General features: G+C 41.4%; 1 protein-coding gene across 3 annotated transcripts in view; it reads left to right on the forward strand.

The window, feature by feature from the left end:
• LOC104931638 (retinoic acid receptor beta) overlaps positions 1-20,389 on the forward strand; it is a 171,054-nt gene that overhangs the window by 120,278 nt on the left and 30,387 nt on the right. For all 3 annotated transcript variants that reach the window (XM_027286249.1, XM_027286248.1, XM_019261614.2), the window contains one exon: positions 18,439-18,580. In XM_027286249.1, coding sequence (XP_027142050.1) covers positions 18,439-18,580 — 142 coding nt within the window. The remainder of the gene's footprint in view (positions 1-18,438; positions 18,581-20,389) is intronic.

Here is a 20,389-nt window from a genome sequence, read left to right on the forward strand (position 1 = left end):
ATGGTGTTTGTATATGCAGCCTTCACACACTGGACTCTCTGGTGGGCATTTTAAGGGCACTTTATTTCACCCACAGGATTCGGACACACGAATAAAATGTCGGACAGTAAATACAGTGCACTATAAAGCAAATAGGAGGCAGTTTCCATTCAACGTGGCTCCTCTTTCTCTTCCTGCAAGGATGGAGGTTTTGTTCTCACCAAACGGGACATCCTCGTTCCTCCCAGAAATCAGTTTAGGAGGCAATTACAAATGACGCATGGCATCTCTGCTGTCAAATCTTGTGGAGAAGAGCGGGAGCAATAAAAACTATATCTAAGCTATAAATGTTCCGAATAAAATCTATAGCCTAATTAGTCGGTGAAAGAGCTCAGGTGGGTCTGACGTCCTTGCCAGGCTCTGGATGAAGTTGTAAGACTATAGCGATAACCTCCACCGTGCAGCTGTAGAGTGGCATGTATTTTCCTGAGGAGCGGAGATGCACGTGGAACAAAACAAAGGAGGAAGTTACAAAGAATATTTCCGCAATTCAGATTCTACATTTTTAGTCATAGATCATAAAATAGTCACGCTTAAATTTCAAGCTTTTTACATGTTAATATCTGCTGCTTCGTGTCACTCTTTCATGGACCAAATAATTTGTTGATTATAATCTTTATTTTTTTAAATAAGTAAATAATAATTAATCTATAATATATCACATATTTGTTTTAGTTTAGTATATCTATCTATCAACAGGAAAAGCAGCATTCATACAGCAGATCTGCTGTGTGGACAGGGCTGATTTGAATTGTTAAAACACGAAGTGCAGACATATGGGCCTCCAGAAGCACATGCATATGCAACAGAAGACAGTTACATCCGTGTCAACCCAAAGTCAAGAAATCTTCCAAAGTCAAGGCAGCCTTCACATTCAGTCACCCCTACACTTCTACACTGTGCTCATCTGACGTCTTTAACAGCGTCCTGGATGAAAACTGCACAAAATGTCAAAAAAAAAAAAGAAAAAGAAAAAAGTACCGTGCCCGACTTAAAAGATGCCAGAAGGAATCTGACTAAACTTCCTGTAACTTTATCCGAGCATGATGCTCGCTGTAACTGGCTCTGAACGTTGAGTAGAATAAGTAGCACGCCAGACTCCATCTTGTTATCACATATTTGGCTCTCCAAGCAAGAGAAACTGTCGGCTATCAGATATCTGTCTACCTGTCAACTCTCACAACGTTTCCTGCAGTTAACACTTCGCTCCTAATCAAATACACCAGAGTTCTCACGGAAAAAAAAAGGGGGGAAGTTAAAGACAAATTCCGAAAAATAAAATAAAGTTTCTGGAAACACTATCCCTGTCGGCAGTACATGCTGTCAACAGATTCCAATAGGGACTATTTCTTTGCCAGAAAGTTTGAGGTCTGCTGAAAACCCCTTTTGGACATGCACTTTATTTAAAGGTCCAGTATGTAAGATCTAGGCGGGCTCTATTTACATGGAAAATGGCAGGTGTGGACTATGATAAGCATGTTTTTATTTGTTTATAATTGCCATTATGCCATTATTTTTTGTGCCTTTTGCAGCCTCCGTAACTTCTCAGTTGCGCTAGAAGGGAGAAGGTGAGGCAAAGGGGTTGCAATCACCAACTACACCATTAGATACCTCTAAAGCCTACACGCTGCTTCTTTGTGCTGACAGGCTTCCACCTGTATTAAAGTCATAATGGCAATCTGGGTAGCTGCTAACATTTACATAACACTTAATGTAAAGGGCACAGGGTTAAATTACAGAGATGTTAAAGGTGCATTAAATTATATTTTATCTCGGGTGGATCAAATGACTGTATGTACTGGGTCACTTGTAACGAGAATTATCACCTGTTCCCCTCAGTTCTGCAGAGGTCTATTAGCCTCTTTGAGTTCATTGTTTTGGTTTTAAGGCTTCTGGTGGAGACAAAAAACAGAGCTAAAAGAGGCTTTGTTGGACTTGGACTCTCAGAAACATGACTCCTAATTATTGAAATCTTAAAATAGATGTGTCAATAAGCAATAAGGCTTTTTTCTGTAGTGGTCCTATTTGAACAAAACATACATTTATGTAAGGGACAGATATGTAGTAATGTTCCATAGTCTATGTCTGTTCCACAAGGAATATTTTTACCTCTATTGTACTGAGGTGACAGACATCTCAGAGACAGAGATCTTAAAACAAGGACGAATAAAACCAGAAATATATGACAAGATATCACCAGGTGTAAGGACAAGCATATTGCTGTCACGTCAGAAAAAGAGAAGAATAGTAACATTATAAAAAGATTAATTTTTACAACCGTACCACATTTTGAGGAAACCTTTCTTAGTCTCGCAATGCGTCCTAAAAAACAGGAAAATATCTTGTTCTAACCTGAAAAACATCCTGTTATAACCATAAACTTTTCAAGTTATAACGTGATTTTTCTTGTTTCTAGCGTGGCAGCAATATGCTTCTGCTGTTACGGGATAGAAAGGATGCAGAGCAGTTTAGAAAGTGACATCTTAACATTATTTGCATAAGCCCTGAAATGTCCATAAAAGAAAGACGGCTTGAATGTGTACGCGTGTCGTCGGCGCTGACAGGCCTTTAGGGACGAAGACAAAACTTTGTGCCACGAACACTCCTCCCCCTCTCTCTTTTAGTTGTTGGGTCCTGAGGCGTTGACACAGCAGGATTAGTTTGATGGAACTGGTTTGACAAGCGGGAGACCATAACCTCTTTGAATAAAACACAATTCAGAATGCTCACATTGGAAAAGAAACACTCCTCTATCTGAACCCGCAGCCCTCTCCGCTCCCTGTTTTTCCACCTCAAACCCACAGCCAGGGATGGAATGGATGAATAAACTGACCTAGATTCACCCACAAATCTGATTTCTTAACAAACCAGACTGCTTTTGATAGAATGTTTCATTATTCCCAGGAAAGCTTTACCTGACACTGAGGCCCTGACATAAATAATTGCCACGTACAAAAATAAAGTGTGAACTTCCACAGTTGCTCATCCACAAACTTTGTATAAATCAGTCCACTGTAGGACGTTGTGGAAGGTCTCATTTTTCGTGGCAAACCACGTGGCTGTGAAGTGAAGCCAATGCAGAAGTGCCAAAAACTGCAGTTCCTTAAACGGCCACTTGAGGCAGAACAAGTCTCCATAAGCCCCCTATGTTAAAATGTTCGACTTCACAGCAGAAATAAACATGTTTACAGCCTGGTACAAAAAACTGTTTTGGTCTCTATAGCTAATTTTCCCATTCATGACGACTGTACTGAGTCTGAATTTTTTATAGACCTCACCTGTTCAAATTATATTAAGGCTTAAACTTATACATAATTTACAGTGTGGCTGCTTTGACTGACAGGTGGGTGCTATTAAAGGTGACTTGTTTGAGCAACCAGGGATCGACTCAGCTCCACCCACACTGTATGTCTTTGTTTATCTTTGGAATAGTGAAAAGCCGGAAGAGGCGACGCTTCAGAAACCTGTAGGTGACGTAATGGAGACTACATATGTTCCAAATGCATCATAATCCTACATATTGCATCTATATTTTTCATTCTCAACTAACCTTGTTTGCACTCTTTTTAGATTTTTTTTTTTTTAAACAGAGTTTGCCGCTCGATACAAACAGCTGATCTGTGTGGGAATAATAATACAATGCACAGTGTTGTTGGGCTTATGTGTAACAATGCTGAAGGTCTACTGTTAGTACCAAAGAAAAAAAATCGGTCTGACGGCGAGGTAAAACGAGGAGAATATTCTTAATGTAGCGTACGTTTAAAGTGATATTAATTTTTTTTTAAATGGGCCTCTTTTATGTGGCTAGAATATGTTTCTTTTGCTGACCTTGTCCACAACAGTGCACACCTCTGCTTCTCCAAACTTAGTATGGATAAGTACCTCATACAGCCCCACTGCTTTACTTTGTGAATGTGTTGTTGATGCACATTTGTCATGGGGTATTTTGCTCAGATATCCTGCTGACTAACAGACAAAAACAGGACTAAAAATAAGAAATCTCTTTGGTGTACCAATGCATTATGCAGGAGTTTAGAAAACAAGATTGAATATGCATATTTCTGCTTATGTGGATATGATTTTGGGCCGTGCACACACACACACATATATTCGCTATGAGTTTTATGAGTCTGGTCCTGGGGTTATATGCACATTCAGGTGTCTTTTGTACTTCTATCCTTCCTGTTTATTTCCCATTACACCCCTGCCCATAAACGCAGCAGCGCTTGGCCCAGCACCACCCTCCTCACTCCTCACAGGCCTACCATGTGCTTTCCATATCTTTATTTACTCCCCGCCGTCCGCTGCTGTTGCAAGACGGGCCATGACGGGTAGCCCTGTTGAGCTGACAATTCACCGCAGAGATAGAGAGCGAACAGAGGACATGGATCTGCCGGGGCCCCTTTCTCTGCCTGCGTTCTGCCTGTCACTGTAATCTATACAGCCTGCACCACCACCACCACCGCCACCCCCCTCCTCCCCGGAGCTAGCACACACTCCATAATGTGATTTGTCAACGTTGTACAACATAAAAGAAGCCCGAGCGCTAATAGAGAGAGAAAAATCAAACGAAAGAGGGTCAGCGTCACAGAGGTGTGACGGGAAATAGATATGATTGTTATGCCTCCTCTCCCCGCGCTGAAATCTGCTGCTCAACCGCTGATGTCAACCGGCCTCGTGTGTTTTTCAGTCATCGCCACACGGCTTGATTTTTTGCATGTGTGTATGTGTGTGTGCTTTTTTTTTTTTTTTTTTTTTTCTCCAGTGTGTGCTCATGTTTGGTTTGTTGAGGATGTGTGAAGTGAAGTACCGGTGTGTGAAGTGCTGTTTCACATACTGCTGTGGATGGTTATTTGTTGTTTGAGGGATGAATCCTTTCTAGTGTTTGTCAGGAGAATTAGCACTCGCCTGCTCAAACAGGTTTCCTCGCTGTGAATGATGGTCCTTTTAGTCCTTTTTGGTTTTTATGTGCCAGCTCGTCATTAAAGGTACCCTGTGGAGATTTTATTGTAAACACATTTGCTGCATGTCGGAATTGCATCCCGCGATTTACAAAGAAAACTGCGGTTAGAACATAAATCAAAGTGAAATGTTGCTTTTTTTTAATCATAATTGAAATTGAATGTTTGTTTTTTTAGTTTCAATGGTGAATATTCCTCACTCGGTTGACCCTGTCAGTCAAAACCTGTTCGGATCAGCCACTTTGTTTAAGGATTAGTTCAACATTTTGGGATATTCACTAATTATTTGGAAGATCAATATCGTCCTCATTTGTCTGCGTTAAAGGGCAACTACAGCCTCATTATTTAACAAGGTAGTTTTTCTTCTCAGCCTTACCACAAGGTTATTGGGGTTGTTAAGGCTTTACAAAGGGCAAGAGATTTTTCTCGCACAATGCAAATGTTTAATTGGCAAATAATTTAATTGTCGGCTCACATGAGGAAAGAAGTATTTGGTGGTGTACATCAGGAATATCCTTGGTAGGAGAGCAAGATATTGCAAGTATGTTACAATCCATTCAGAAATATAGGAAAGGGAAGCATCACAGTTAATGCCATTTATTGCAAAGAGTGCAGATTTACTTGGATAGTAGAGACAAAACAACACAATTTCTAAAATTGAGGTGAAGCGTAAGGGGACTGTGTGTGGAGCCAAATCAATGAAACACATATAAAAACAACTGACTTCCAGGATTACTGCTACATTGCTGGATAATCAACAAATCCTGTGCTGTCTCGCTGCGCTGACCTTACCTGAGGAATCAACCCACTCCACACCAGCCAGTTTCCTACGTGTAACGGTGCACAGGTACGTGGGTATAAATAAAATAATCTGCAAACCCTGCACAGTCCCACAGCCGCTAAACAAGTGCCTCAGCAAGTTCACAATTCGCAAAGTGAAAGTGAAACAACCATGCAACAAGCAGAGATCAGGAAACAAGTCAAGGTTGACATCCAGCAGGAGACGGTGGAGAGTGTTCGGCCAAGTTTAAGAGCTGCTGTTCTGCTCAAACTTGCTGAAAGCTGCATTTAAAAATCACTAAGGTTACAAATAAAAAAAGAAATCCATTAACATGTAAGATACGTTTTTTAAAAACAACACATGCTTTTAAGTGCTTGTAGAAATGAGTTCCTATCCAATAATCAGACCAAACTGTGTGTGAGAAGTCACCGTGAGACAACACGGTATACAGTATGACTGACCTGGATATATCTGCTCACAGGCACATCATTCATTCCTGTTATTCAGTTTGCATGATGGCTGTTATAAGCTGTTTAAATATCAAATGGTAGATGGACAATACTTAGAGTGATGGCATTGGATGCCATGCAAGGTGCCAACTGCTCATCAGAAGCTAATCATACTTGTACTAACTAATGGCATATTGTTCAGTATCTTGCCCGAGGACTGGAGGAGCCAGGTGGTTCTACCTCGCCTGATTGATCCTGAATTTTTGAGACTAAAAACAATATTGATATTTGTAATTCGCAATAATATGAAACACTGGATCATCGGCTGGCTTTTTTCAGTGGGAACATTGACTTGTCATAATGGCGTTTTCTCAAAAATATCTTTTCTGTGCTGCAGTTGTGCTGATAAAGGATAAATCCATTGGGCTTTTCTTAATAGATCTGTATAAGTGGCCATTCACACCATGAAAAGGCTTGGAAAAGTTAATAAAAGTGACTATTTCTGTTTGTGGTTGCTAACCAGATCACAGTCAACACAGTTTGTTGAAAGGGTCTTGTTTGCTCTTCGCTTTTGTGGAGCAGCTTTCACCTCGGCAGAGCTGAGTTCTTAAGGTACTAAGCTAATCAAGGTTCAAGGTTCATTTATCTGTTATTCTACAATACATGGTTGCGCAATGAAGTCGTAGTGCCTTTATGCTCCACAAGAAAAATGTATTACTTTGTGCCGGAGAGTGGAACATGAGGTCTTCCAGCCTGAGGAAAGAAGCTCTGCACTGTATGGTGGTGCAGCAGTGGAGACTTCTGTATTTGCTTGCCAGGCAGCAGCAGGGTGAACAGGCTGGCAGCCTGTTTTAACCCTCAAGTTGTTTAAGTCATCAGCTCAAACTAGGACACTTGCCCATCTAGCAAAAAGTTTTGATTTGCCGTTGAAGTCAGATGACGTAGTATAAAGAGCCAAAAATTCTAAATATGGAGGAGTTTGGTTAGTTAAAAAACCCAGAGTTCAGTACTAGCCCAGGGGAGACCACACAGGTTTCTGAAGACCTGTTTTGAAGTTCACAATCTGCTTCTAATCTAAAAATCAGCAAAGGCGTGGATCATCAGCGGACCTGAGACGGGCTGAATGACGCCTGGTTGCTCAAACAAAAGACCTGTAATGGCACCTACAAACTGTTTTTTGTACCAGGCTGTAAACATGTTTATTTCTGCTGTGAAGTTGGACATTTTAACATGGGGACCTATGGAGATTGACTCGTTCTCTAGCCAGCTTCAAGTGGATGTTTGAGGAAGTCTTCTGCAGTGTCTTCTCTTCCCAGCCGTGTGGTTTTGCCGCTTAGTGGAGACCAGACTAGAGCTAAAAGGAGAGTGAATATTGGACTTGTCAGATGAGCGAAAGAGTTTCAAGTTCACGCCTGAACTCTAACTTGACTTCTCTCAATTTGGCGATTACGTTAAAGTTTGTTGTTTTGATGAGTTGCACATGATTTACACTGTAGTTGTTTGTTTAGATAAACTGGCAACTTATCCAGGGTGTACCCTGATTGTTGCGCCAAGAATGCCAGCTGGGATTGACTCCAGCCTGACAACCCAGCAAGTGTTCATGGAAATTGGATAGATGGATGGATGGGCCTTAACCCAAATCTATAAAAAAAAAATGTTTCCCTCACCTCAGCGGTTGTGGAGAAACTTGATCTGGAAAAAATGCTCACTCACTATGGTGATAATACAAACATGGATGTAGCTCATACTGACAGAAGTTCCCACTACAAAACCACCCCCAACCAAATCCTGAACATAACCTCCTGTGAGGCCCTGCAAAATGTTCTCACTGTGGAAACACACTACTGTTACTGTCAGGTCAGACACAGGTCTGACTCTGTGTGGCATGTGTTAATGTGTAAGTGAGCAGAATGGAGGTCTTCCCCCGTCAGAGAGCTTAAAGATGGCTTCTGATCACTCCGGGGGCCCCCGCCAGGGCCCGGGGAGCGAAAGACGAGCGCTGAATGGCGAGCGACAAACTAACTGAAGAATAGGGCCACAGTGGGGCGTCTGTGGATGACTGGGTGATCTGAAACCTCCTCATTCTCTCCCCCCGTTGTCTTTCTATGCCTCTCGCTCGGTCTCCGATTCTCTGTCTCTGCAGCTATTCAGAGCAGGTTGGGTGAGTCACACAGCTCCTCTGTTCAGGTCTCTCACTAGCTATCTCTCCTTTTTCTTCCTCCTCTTGTTCTCTTCCTCTCTGCCCTCTCCCTTCTACTTTCCCCCCGTATTCGCCTTTCAATCTCTACTGTATCTCCTGGTCCATCTGTGCACTTCAGATGCTCGGATGGACAGATAAGCACTGATTGGGTTTCGTGGGGTGGGGGGGACGGCGGCGGCGGGTGGAGTTGTATAGAGGAGGAGGAGGAACAGAAGAGAAGAGTGGGGGTCTGAGAGAGCTGTCTCTTGTTTTCCGCGTTGTAGCTGTTGACTGTCGCTCTGTTTGTGCCTTATCTGTTGAGGTTTCACATTTGCCACGGTAACAATGCAGGTCTTTGTGCAGCCGGGGCTGCTTTTTGTCCTGTTGTTCTGTTTCTTGAGTTGATACAGCAGATGAACCACAACATCACCGCTGTCCCCATTCTGTGTTTTTTTCAAAATGTCATTTTTAGCTCTGACATAACCCACTTGGCACAGGAACTCAAACCATGATGAGTTCACCTCAGAAAGGTTTAGTACGCCTTATAAAAATGCTTTTAGCATCTAAGTGTTTACTTTTAAGGCCTTGATAACTATTGCACTTTTAGTCCACACAAGAGACTTTTAAAAATATTTATTTATTATAACACAAAGTTATTCAACTTTATTCAAGATTTTTTTGTGCTACACCGGTTGCCAAGCAGCGACTTTTTTCAATTTATTGGTGATTTTATAACACATATTTCAATGCACAATGAAATGCGTTATACACTCGCTATATCGCGGTTCACTTTTCGCGGACTCGCTGTTTCACGGATCTTTTTCAGTGTAATTTTGCATGTTTTTTTACAGCGTACTGTACAGTATGAACGCGCATTGTGTTCTGCGTCCTAAATTGGCTAAGGGAGAACCGCAGATGTGTTCTGCGTCCTGATTAACTAAGGGAGTACTGTACAAAATGCGTGTAAAAAGGTGTATAAAAGTGTGTGGTTAGGGGTTTTACGGCCTTAAAACATGTATAATAATTGTAAAACTCACTTTGCGGATTTCGTTTATTGCGGGTTATTTTTAGAACGTATCCCCCGCGATAAACGAGGGACCACTGTATTATATAAATTCTATAATAAATATATTCTACTGTATACATTTCAGTAGCAGTAGTTTGCTGACTTTACTCGTCTGTCACAGCTCAGCTTACTCCCTGTCCTCCCTGTCTAACTTGTATTTTTGTCCACGCTCGTTCTGCCAGCCCAGTCCCCTTCCTGAACTCTGTCGTGTCTTTCCAGTGAACTGCAGGTGTAAGTAATAGCCTGGACTGATAAACTGTATGATGTCACCTCCCCCCTCCCTCCCTTGCGCCTTCCCCCCACCCACCACTCTTCACTCTACCTTCTCCTCCTCATTTTTCTGGAACCCCCCAGGGTCTCCAGTGTCCTCTCCACTTTCCACGGCAGTGATAAGATGTCGACACGATTAAGAGCGAAAGCTAATCCTGCCGCTCTGCCTCTCTCCCCTCGGCTGTACTGAATGCTCAGGCAACACAACACTGCCACGGCCGAGTCCAAAGAGCCGGACAGCCAGTCGATGGCAGGAACAGAGAGAGAGAGAGAGAGAGGGAGAGAGAGAGAAAGAGGAGGAGGCCAGGTGGACAAGGGGTTGGATTGTAGCTAAATAATTAATGGGCGGCACTTTCGTTTTTTAATCTGTAAATGAGAAGGCCTAAGATGGCGGGGCCGTCGCTCTGACACCCTATCCCTGGCCCATTAAGATAACAAGATGTTGGATAATGATCTCGGTTAAGGTGCAGTTTATCAGTCCAGGGGGAAGTGGCCTCGTCTCCCAGGTGGCTGGGCCCGTGTCCCTTGATGCCCCGACATTACATCTGAACATGGCCTTATCTACAGAATAACATGGAAAGAGTTCAGGTATGACGAGCACTGCAGTAGTATAAACATAAACAGAATTAACCTTCAAGAAACTGCTGATTATAGATATTCAGGGAAACCACATGAAGCCGCATACAGTAGTACACTGTTACCCATAAAGTTGGAATAAAACATTTTTTTTATGTCTTCTCATGAAATGATTGTAACAATGTGATTTATTCTTGATAGATACACTTTATTGATCGATCTCTTCCAAACTTATCACAGTGAAAATTAAACTACAATTGATGTGTATAAATAGGAATGAAAAGAGATATGTGTTTAGAACAGTACAGTAAAATTGATATTGCATGATATCATTTATATAATCAGATCATAAAGATCTACTAGGTCCAAAACCTCAAAGGGTACACTTTCTATACCTTATATCTCAATAAAATATTCAGACAGATGTCTTAAATACTTGACTGATCAAATATTTTTTTGATTGGTTGCACACAACATCCCTTAAAAATCTTATTTTTGCTGGGTGTGCAGATGTACTCCAGGACATACATACTGCTGGGTGTGGTTGCAGGTGCAACAAAGCGTTGACCACACCCAACTACTCCAGGTGAAACAGACTGGAAACATTAAGTATAGTGAAACTCTACATCCTGGTGTTAAGTTGCTCTTTATTGAAGTGATGCCGTGGCGGAAAAACAGTCCAAAATCATCTCATGATATATGCAGTCATATTGCACAGACATATAATCAAGCATATCTCTATTTTTTCCCTCTTTATAAGGCAAAAACAAAGTTTTTAGTTCATGAACAGTTGGAACACAAGATTTTTAGCAAAACATCAGGCACTGACAGTCGAAGTTCATTTTCCTGTTTCCAACCGACAGTCAGCGTTGGTGTCTTGTAACCATGGTCGCGGCCTGTGGTCGTTTCCTAACCTTAAACCTTGTGTTTAATGCAACCATGACGACGGAGCTCCTCTAACCTTAACAAAGTAGTAATTTTAATTCAAACCATGATGTTTTCCTTAACCTTAAGTAAGTGCTTGTGTAAACCATGACACCATAATCATTCCAAAACCCCAATCAACTTGTTTTTCTGCCTCAACCTAACCAAACCTCAACGCAATGCCGCGTCATAAAACGGATTCAAGTGTTTTTTTGTTGCTCAGAAGTATCTGATAAGACAATAAACACTCAGATTCCCCTTTAATGCAGCAGTTCATTAATAAATTGTCCTTTTATGAAGGTTACGATGTTTGTTTTTTTGTTTCAGGAGCTGTTGGTTTGTGGATGAATTGTATTGCATTATACAGAGAGGTGTTCCTTTAATATAGCTTTATTATTATACATGAGATGGACCAAACAATGGAACATAATAGAATAAACACTTTTTAGTATAAGTAAATGTGTTTTACTTGATTAAAACACCTCTTCTGACTGTTTGGGTAGTGCATACAAAGCAGTTTAATTAATCATTTAGCAAAGTATTATGTGAGTTTGGGGAACTTTATTGGCTTTAAATTTGATTTCACATGAACGTACATTTATTTGATATCCTTTCTGTTTTTCTTTCTATGGTCCATTCTCCTATTTATATTCATGCATAAGCAAAAAGAGGATAAGAAAATAATGGATTTGAATAATGTTCAAACGAAGTTCATCCTTGGTACAAGAGCCATTCAACAACTTTAACACAAGAATACGGAAACAACCTTCAAGAACTCATGCTAGTTGAATTGTTATTTTCATTGTGTCCCCACAGCTGAAATCCCTGATCCTATTCTTTATTTAGCCCCCCGCCTACCCTGCTGCTCTCTACCTTGGTAAACATCTTTGTACAACACTCCAGCTCAAGGGTGTCCCTTAGTTGTACATTTATAAGCTTCAAATGAGTCTACCTGCAGGACATGCGCTGGCAAATATCAGAGCAGTCTACTACAGACTCAGGCCAACACTTTTGTCCTGTGGTGGCGGAAAGGAATGAAAAGAAAGATGAGGGAGAGAAAGAAAAAAAAGAAAGAAAGAAAGGTAAAGAAAAAGAATCAAGGCAAAAGAGCAGATGTAATGATTGTGTGAGTCTCAGTGTCAGACAGCGGTGTTACCCTGGAGGCTTGTAGAGATGAAGCGCTTTGAGTCGCGGCATCTGTTCACAACTGCTGCCGAGAAACCACCGGAGATACACAACTTCTACGCACACATTATACACACAATTACAGCCTGCATACAGTACACACGCTTTACTTACTTGTCTTGTGACAGGGCAGTCAGTGGTTAAACTCTGAGGACACGCAGAGTAGGGATGTTACAGAGAAACAAAAGTGACTTACGGATGTGCCTGAAACCAAGTTACGATGCTCTAAGCACCCACACTGCAACACCTATTCCAATGTGAGCTGTAGTTTTTTAATAGTAGTCACTGTTAAACCTTGTTGAAGTTGCAAAAATGTGTCATGATATAGTGCATGTCTTAAAATAAACAAAGTGAACACCAGGAACATCACTTCTTCAGAAAGACATGCATGAAATAGTGAATGAGAGATTGCTTTGAGTTACAGAACTTGAGCTGAACAGAGTCTAGTTCGGACGTAACATCCTGACTCTGTCTCTCTATTTACCGTTTACCTTAAACCTTCCCTTGAACAGCAACTGTCCAATCATAGCTCAGCAACCATGAACTCCAAACACATCAATATATCAAGGTAATAATAAGCAGCCAAACAGGACATGAAGCCTATGTAGCCATCAGCTGCATTCAGACGTCTTTTTACGGGATTCCTGTTTTAAAACAAGTCAGCAAAAGGAGATGGTATTTTCAACCAACTCATATGGCTAACAATAATTTAATTAGCTTGCCAACTCAAGCTGATCAAATCTGCCTGCGACAGTTTTCATCTCAGCTGGCGAAATTGAAAAGAGGATTCTGTTTTTGTCTGAAATCAACAACCCTAAAATCCAGATTTCGATGGGAAGTCTTCCACTGTTATCATTGTAGACTTAATGTGCAAAGGTTGATACGCAACAGTAACTAAGAGGTGCAGGGTTTGGAAAACAGTCATTCTGTCAGTATGGTAACGCTAATTAAACCGACCAAACAAAACAGTCGTATGTGCTGCATATTTTTACCATCTTACAAACAAGAAAAAAACATCAAAACACACCATCACAATACCATCTGCAGACAACATGGATATGCATGTGGAGTTTGTTCCTGATGACAACTGAAAACAGGATAAATCTGAGAAAAGACGATGAGTCAGAGGCAGAGTCGACGTTAAATGAGCTCTGGCACATTCAGATAAATTCCAGCAACCTACTCTAAACTGTCCCAGGGAGGCTGTCCAGGGTGATGCCCTAATAATTGCCCTTTTTAAAAATAGAAATCACTGCTCCAATCTACCATGATGCAGACTCTGCCCCTGACTTCCACACATTGAAGTGTCAGCTAAGACAGTCCAACAATGCCCAGTGCCTTCAGCATCTTGCTGCTTAACTTAACTACCTCTGAGACCCCTGTCAAGGATATGAATGAGGCCTCCCCCAGGTCTCCAAACTCTGCCACTTCCACAGACGACGTGTTGGTGTGGGCTCGGGAGTTACCTAAAGTGCTGTTTCCACTGCTCGACCCCAGTCTGGGTCTACTCCTCTGCTGAACACAGCCTGAGGCAGGCCTGCTTTCACTTTGTGAGTCATCTGATGGTTTTCCAGAACTTCCTTGAGGCCTTTGAAAGTCCTTCTCAAAAGCTCCCATCAACTCCTTTCACACTTGGATTTTTTGATCCACTAACCCCAGCCACAGCTCTTTTAGCCTCCCGCTACCTATCACAGACACTCACCTGATTGTCTAAGACACATAGCCGGAGATCTGATGATACCACATCACAAAGTCGAGCATCGATCTTTGGCCTAAGGTGTGCTTGTTAATTACCCTATTCTCGAACATGGTGTGTGTTATGGCCAATCCATGACTAGCACAGAAGTCAAATAACACAGCACACTAAGGTGTGCTTCTTCCCATCACCACCCTCCAGGTTTCTCCATCATTGTCCATGTGAGTCTTAAAGTCTGTCAGCAGCACTATAGAGTCCCTAGACTCTATAGGAAGGATATTCCAAACTGCTGATTCAGTGCTTGGGGACAAACAACTGCCTGAACCTTTATCTTAGTTGTCACATATGGACAACCCTCGTATTCTCTGAGGAGGACTCAGCACTGCTTAGGCAAGGGCTTATAAGTATCTCTACACCCTGCCCTGTCCTTCTCACCCTGGGCAACACCAGAGAAAGAGGGAGTCCAGCTCTCAGTTCGGTTCCCACATGTGCCTGCGATCCGGCTGATGATTCAACCAACACTAAAGTCAATTTCTACGGGTTGTGGGCCCACGGGGCGGCTGCTCCTTGTAGTTCTTTCAATGCCAACCAGGCTCCATGGATCAAGGTCCAGTTTGATGATGCACTTCTCCACTTCTTGGAGGACACAGATGAAAAAAGTGCTTGCTTCTCAGGCCTTGAACAAATCTTTTCTGGTTCTATTGCTCAGTGAACAAGTGAGTTATTTAAGTTAACACTTTATTAAAGAAACATATTTGTACACTATATTCATGTGTCAGGACTGATTGCAAACGCGCTTTTGTATAGTAGGTTGTACTCTGACAAAGCAGTGTGCAAGCTATTGTGATATATTCCTGTATTTCGAACTCCCAGACATATTTGTATTTAATTGACAGAGTGGGGTGCAATCTATTATGATAGCTTCCTGTATTTGGGTCTCCCTGACATACCTTGACAAGGTAACATTGTCAAGATGAGTTGGTATAAGTCAACACCAGTGATTTGCATTAAGTTATATTTAATGCAAAAGGTTTACTTTGCCTCTGTCAATGCATCCATTAATCGAATTATAAATATTCTGATATCAGTGGGACACAAACCTGAATTAGGATGTTTAAAGTAACTGGAAGAACGCTAATTAGGCAAAAAAGTCACCTAATAACCTCTCGTGTCAAAGAAAAGTAATTTACTCGCTGCAAAAACTTGTCATTGTGCATTAAAACTACATTTCCAGTAACAGTACACAATCTATAACTTTCTCATGCCAGAAAAACGTTGTTTCCTATCCCATCAGTATATATATTTAATGTAATATATTCATAATGTGGATGAGGAAAGTTTAAATGAGGAGCATTGCAGCTCGGGCCTTGAACTGTCAACAAACCTGCTCCAAATAGCTGAAGCTCACAAAATGCAAATCTATCTAGGGAGACAGTCTGCAGTTAGTGCACAACACACAAACTGTAGCAGCTCTAGCTCCCAGTATAACCCCGAGCACACTGTACACCACTTATCTCACACACACACACACACACACACACACACACACACACACACACACACACACACACACACACACAGATTTCCAAGGCTAAGTGACCTGGATGCTCTCAGCTTTGAATGACATAAGTACCTGACTAGCCTTGGATTCTGCACCCAACCTGAACACACTTATATGGCAGCTGATGGCGATACAGGCCGCTTCCATGGTCATCCATCAGACCCCACAGGTAATGTCTACGAACACACTCGGCTTACATCAGCCAGGATAAAGGCCTCTATTAAGAAAATGAATAATACCAACTGAGGGGAGGTGACCTCGGACCAGTCACGTGTCGTCAAGGCTGGGACACGATTGGCTGCTTTCGGTTAGTGTCTTTGCTACAGAGGGGGCGGTCCTGAGGTTGACGGATGCTCGAGGCCGAGGCAAGATGGGCTACAGAGTCAGCCGTTTCAGTCCTGTGATCTAATCTGTTACCCATCATGCATCCTGCTTCACTAATGAAAAGGCAAGGTCCCATCCGTCACGGGCAGCTATGGTAAATGGAATTTTAACCCCCCCCCCCCTCCTCTTATACTGAACGAAGCTCCTCAGGCAAAAACGCCTGCAAACATGTGCAAAAGAGCCTGGATGATAGACGATCATTGCAAAAGACCCCAGAGCAACAGCAAATTAATATCAAGCGGGAAAAAAATCTGTGAAGACTTTCACTTCGTACAGATGCTCCTCTGCTTTCTGTCACTTCGCTCGGCAACAAACAGCAGCCTCTGCCGTGCTGTGTACCGAGACTTTCAAGGAGGATCCACATTGTCTTCATTATTGATCTCCTTCAAGCATGAAGCCCGTCGCACGTGGAGTGTCACACCACATGGTTACATTTGGTTTTAGATGAAGATGACTCCAAAAGGTCATATCTGTTGTCATACAAGCATAACACAAGAGCAGCTGCAGAGGGGATATTAAAAGCGTTCGCATACTGTGTTGGCCTCACGCAGATTGAAGGTACCACACTGACTTAAAGAGATTCAAAAGCTCAAAATAAATCTCGTCTTGGTCAGAGAAATATTGTAAGGACACTGAGATCCTGAACTAGGCCTGTGACAATAAACTACTAAAACTAGCACACTAAAATAAATCATATTCCTGCATAAAAAGCCCCTGTAAGTAGTTGTTTTCTGATAGAATAAAAGATTCTTAACATGGTACAGTAAGCAATACAAAGCAAAACATGAAAAGAAAAGAAAAGTTTGAGGACGTGCTAATAAACTATGTGATGCAAATATTCTTATAGCTTTCTATAAGTCAAAATAAACACAACAGATGTCCTCCACCCACACCTTCCTTACCCGCAGCGTTGGATCGGGATGAAGACATGACAGACTAGAAATAGTTTTTGTTGACTTGGATCCGAGCACACCTACTATATTACTCTGCTGGCCACTATAACCCACAAGCTAACAGTCTTATTGTGGTTTTATATGATGGTCGATGTTAGTCAAAAAGTAAAACGTTAAAGACTGGACCTGATGTTTGGCACCAAAAGACAAGAGAGATTTTTTATATAAAAAGACTTTTCGCCATATATTTGTCATACAGTTAAGAACATGTGGACACTGGATTAGAAGTATTTAAACCCTCACTATCTTAGTCTATATTCTATTTTAATGATGCATACTACTCCTCCAGTTCAATGAATTAAGTCAAGACAAGTGGGTTTTATTGTCATTTCAACCATGTGCACAGTACACAGGGGTGCTACATGAAACATAAAACATAGTGCAGACAGGACTACATTAAAGCGCACACACATTACAACATAAAATGCAACAAGGTGCTGACACTGCACAACGTGCAGTATGATTTGACAAAAGACAGACAGACGGTGGTGTTTGTGCACACGCTACATATGGTTTTATACAGTATGACTATAGTGGGTATGTATAGTAATGAGGGTAGATATTAAACGACTGTCCAACTCTGCAATTTCTGCACTCATGATGAAAAAGTTCAGCCTCTTTATATGCATGTATTTCTATACGTACTGTACGTCTGAGCTGAACATTTGTGAAATTCAAGGACATTGAGTGTCCTGTTACAGTTCCTTTTAAGCAGTGTTATAAATGGGATTTTCATGGCTGCATCACTTGAGTCTTTCTCGTCATTTTTAGTTAAACCTGTACATGTGATAATCCCTCCTCTCAACACAGAGCTCTTCCATTGTCACGAATATTGATCGAAGCGACATGTTTTTCTTTTTAGCTGTTTAAACACTAAAACAATGAATGAGCCAAAGTCAGATCCATTACTTAACTACTGCACTGCTGAATTACAATGAAAGCCTTCTTTTGAAAGAAAAATGACTTTGGTCTTTCATAGAAGCTCAATGTCACCTTGTCAAGTTCATACGTGGTGCTTCACGCCCACAGCTGAACCAAAGTCCTCAGTTATTCTTCCATTGTGCACCAGCAGCCTGACTGTTTGATGCCCCGAGGTTCTTCACTCTCTGTTCCCACTTGTAGTCTAGTTTCTGAGCTTAAATTCAGCATTTGAAGCTCCACGGAGCTCCCAGCAGGGACACACCGACTCTCTTTTTCTCTCAGCCCTTAATGGCAATGAAAAAAGACAAAACCTCAAGCACATTGTTATACCGACTGTCGTGACATTATGATATCCAGTTGCAGGAGAATTTCACTGGAGCTGTGTGAATGTTTTTAGAAAATAGGCAGCTGCAGAAGATTAGAAGCAAAATGAGGTTAACGTCTTCTCTTCATGAACCACCGCCCTCTCTGTTTGTGTTGTCTGTCTCCTCAGGGTTTTTTCCGCCGAAGCATCCAGAAGAACATGGTGTACACGTGTCACCGGGACAAGAACTGCATTATCAATAAGGTGACGAGGAACCGCTGTCAGTACTGCCGCCTGCAGAAGTGCTTCGGAGTGGGAATGTCCAAAGAGTGTGAGTTTACAAAGTGTGTTATTATGGAATTAAATTAAAGTTTGTTATGGCCACTGGTCTCTGCTGTTTCAGAGGCGTTTCCACCATGAAAATTACACATTTAAACATTTAAACTGGGATACCAACAGAAAATACCATTTATGGTTACTGGTTCAGTTCTTTTGTGGACTGTTAACACAACAATAATTATTTTATTATCTTAATTTGAAGTATATATAAACTCTTTTTTAAAGGTCCAGTATGTAAGGTGTAATAGGTGTATCTGTTGGCAGGAATGGGGTATAATGTTTTTATTAGTATACAATCACATGAAAATAAGAATTGTGTTTTTCTCACTTGATTCAAGACAGTTTGAACCAGAACTGGTGGCGGCACGGTGGTGCAGTGGTTAACACTGTCGCCTCACAGTAAGACGGTTCATAGTTCGCTGAGGTCTTTCTGTGTGTGTTTCACTTAACAGGTTAATCGGTGACTCTAAATTGGCCATAGGTGCGAACGGTTCTTTATGTATCAGCACTGTGATGAGCTGGTAACTTGTCTGGGTTGTACCCCGCCTCTCGCCAAATGCCAGCTGGGATGGGATCCAGTCCTCCACGACACCTGATAAGGATAAGCGGTTACAGAAAATGGATGGATGGATCTCACATACTTGATACTTGATATAGTCAAACCAACACCCCTGTTCCTAGTGTTGCTGAACGAAGGACTTCTAGGTCTATGTGTGATCAAAAGTCGAAAACTATACCCGGTACAGTCCCAAAATAGATGACTAGTACCTCAAATCTAGTTCACACACAAGTCTCAACAAACATTAACATCTATAGGCTGCATCAACACGATGGTCGGGTGTTCACATAAGATCCCAGCTGCACCACAAAACCAGAAAAATATTTTTTCAGGTGTTTCCTGAATTGCATCCTGCTTTAACAATCCATATTGTGACTTTTTGCACAATATTATTTATTGGTACACCAACTTTTCCACCTCAGCCAATTTAAAAACTTTTTTTTTTTGTGTGTGAACTTTTTAATGTTTCAATTTTTTTGGCATTTCCAGTACCCATGAACATAACCAGGCTACCTTTGAGGGTGTACCAAGCGTTTTCAAGGCCTTTAAAGTTCAGTATAAACTAAGGTACCTTTTTCACAGAACACAATTTGACACTTGACAGCAGGGAAACAAATAATTAAATGAATGATGGCTGAATTTCACATAGCCGATTCAGTCTCAGGCTCCTGAATGACTGTCATAGTTAATAAAGTAACGCCTGTGAAAAGTCAGCCAGGTTTTACATCCACAAACATTGTTATATTTCCTCTGTATAAAGATATTATTCAGCATTGTTTACAGTACTCACTAGGGGGGGAAAGTGTTTCCAGTAATAGATTGTGAGGAGAGAATTGGATATTAAACACAAATGAACTGCGAATGCAAATGACTGTGAAGCAAAGTGCTTGAAACAGGAAAAATACTGCAGTGCACTTTTCAATTGGATTGTGACCCACATTTTTAATATAAACTTTTTTTTATCTGATTTACAGTTGTTATTTTAACATTAGGAATAAATACCAATAATATTCCAGGATCCTTTTCTCTTAAAAACATAAAATAACAAGACCTTCAATTCTCTCTAAACATGCTGTGCATGTTATCCCTACCTTCTTCTCTCTGCCTTCAGCTGAAAGGTGTGAAATTATCCATTGATATGAGCGTACAGCATTGTATCTGTCGGATAAGATCTCACACTGGTCAACAGCTGCACTGTATTATCATTGTAATGGCTTTATTGCTATCGGTATGATGATGATA

The sequence above is a fragment of the Larimichthys crocea genome, chromosome XIII, assembly GCF_000972845.2.
Source record: "Larimichthys crocea isolate SSNF chromosome XIII, L_crocea_2.0, whole genome shotgun sequence".
Classification (NCBI taxonomy): domain Eukaryota; kingdom Metazoa; phylum Chordata; class Actinopteri; family Sciaenidae; genus Larimichthys; species Larimichthys crocea.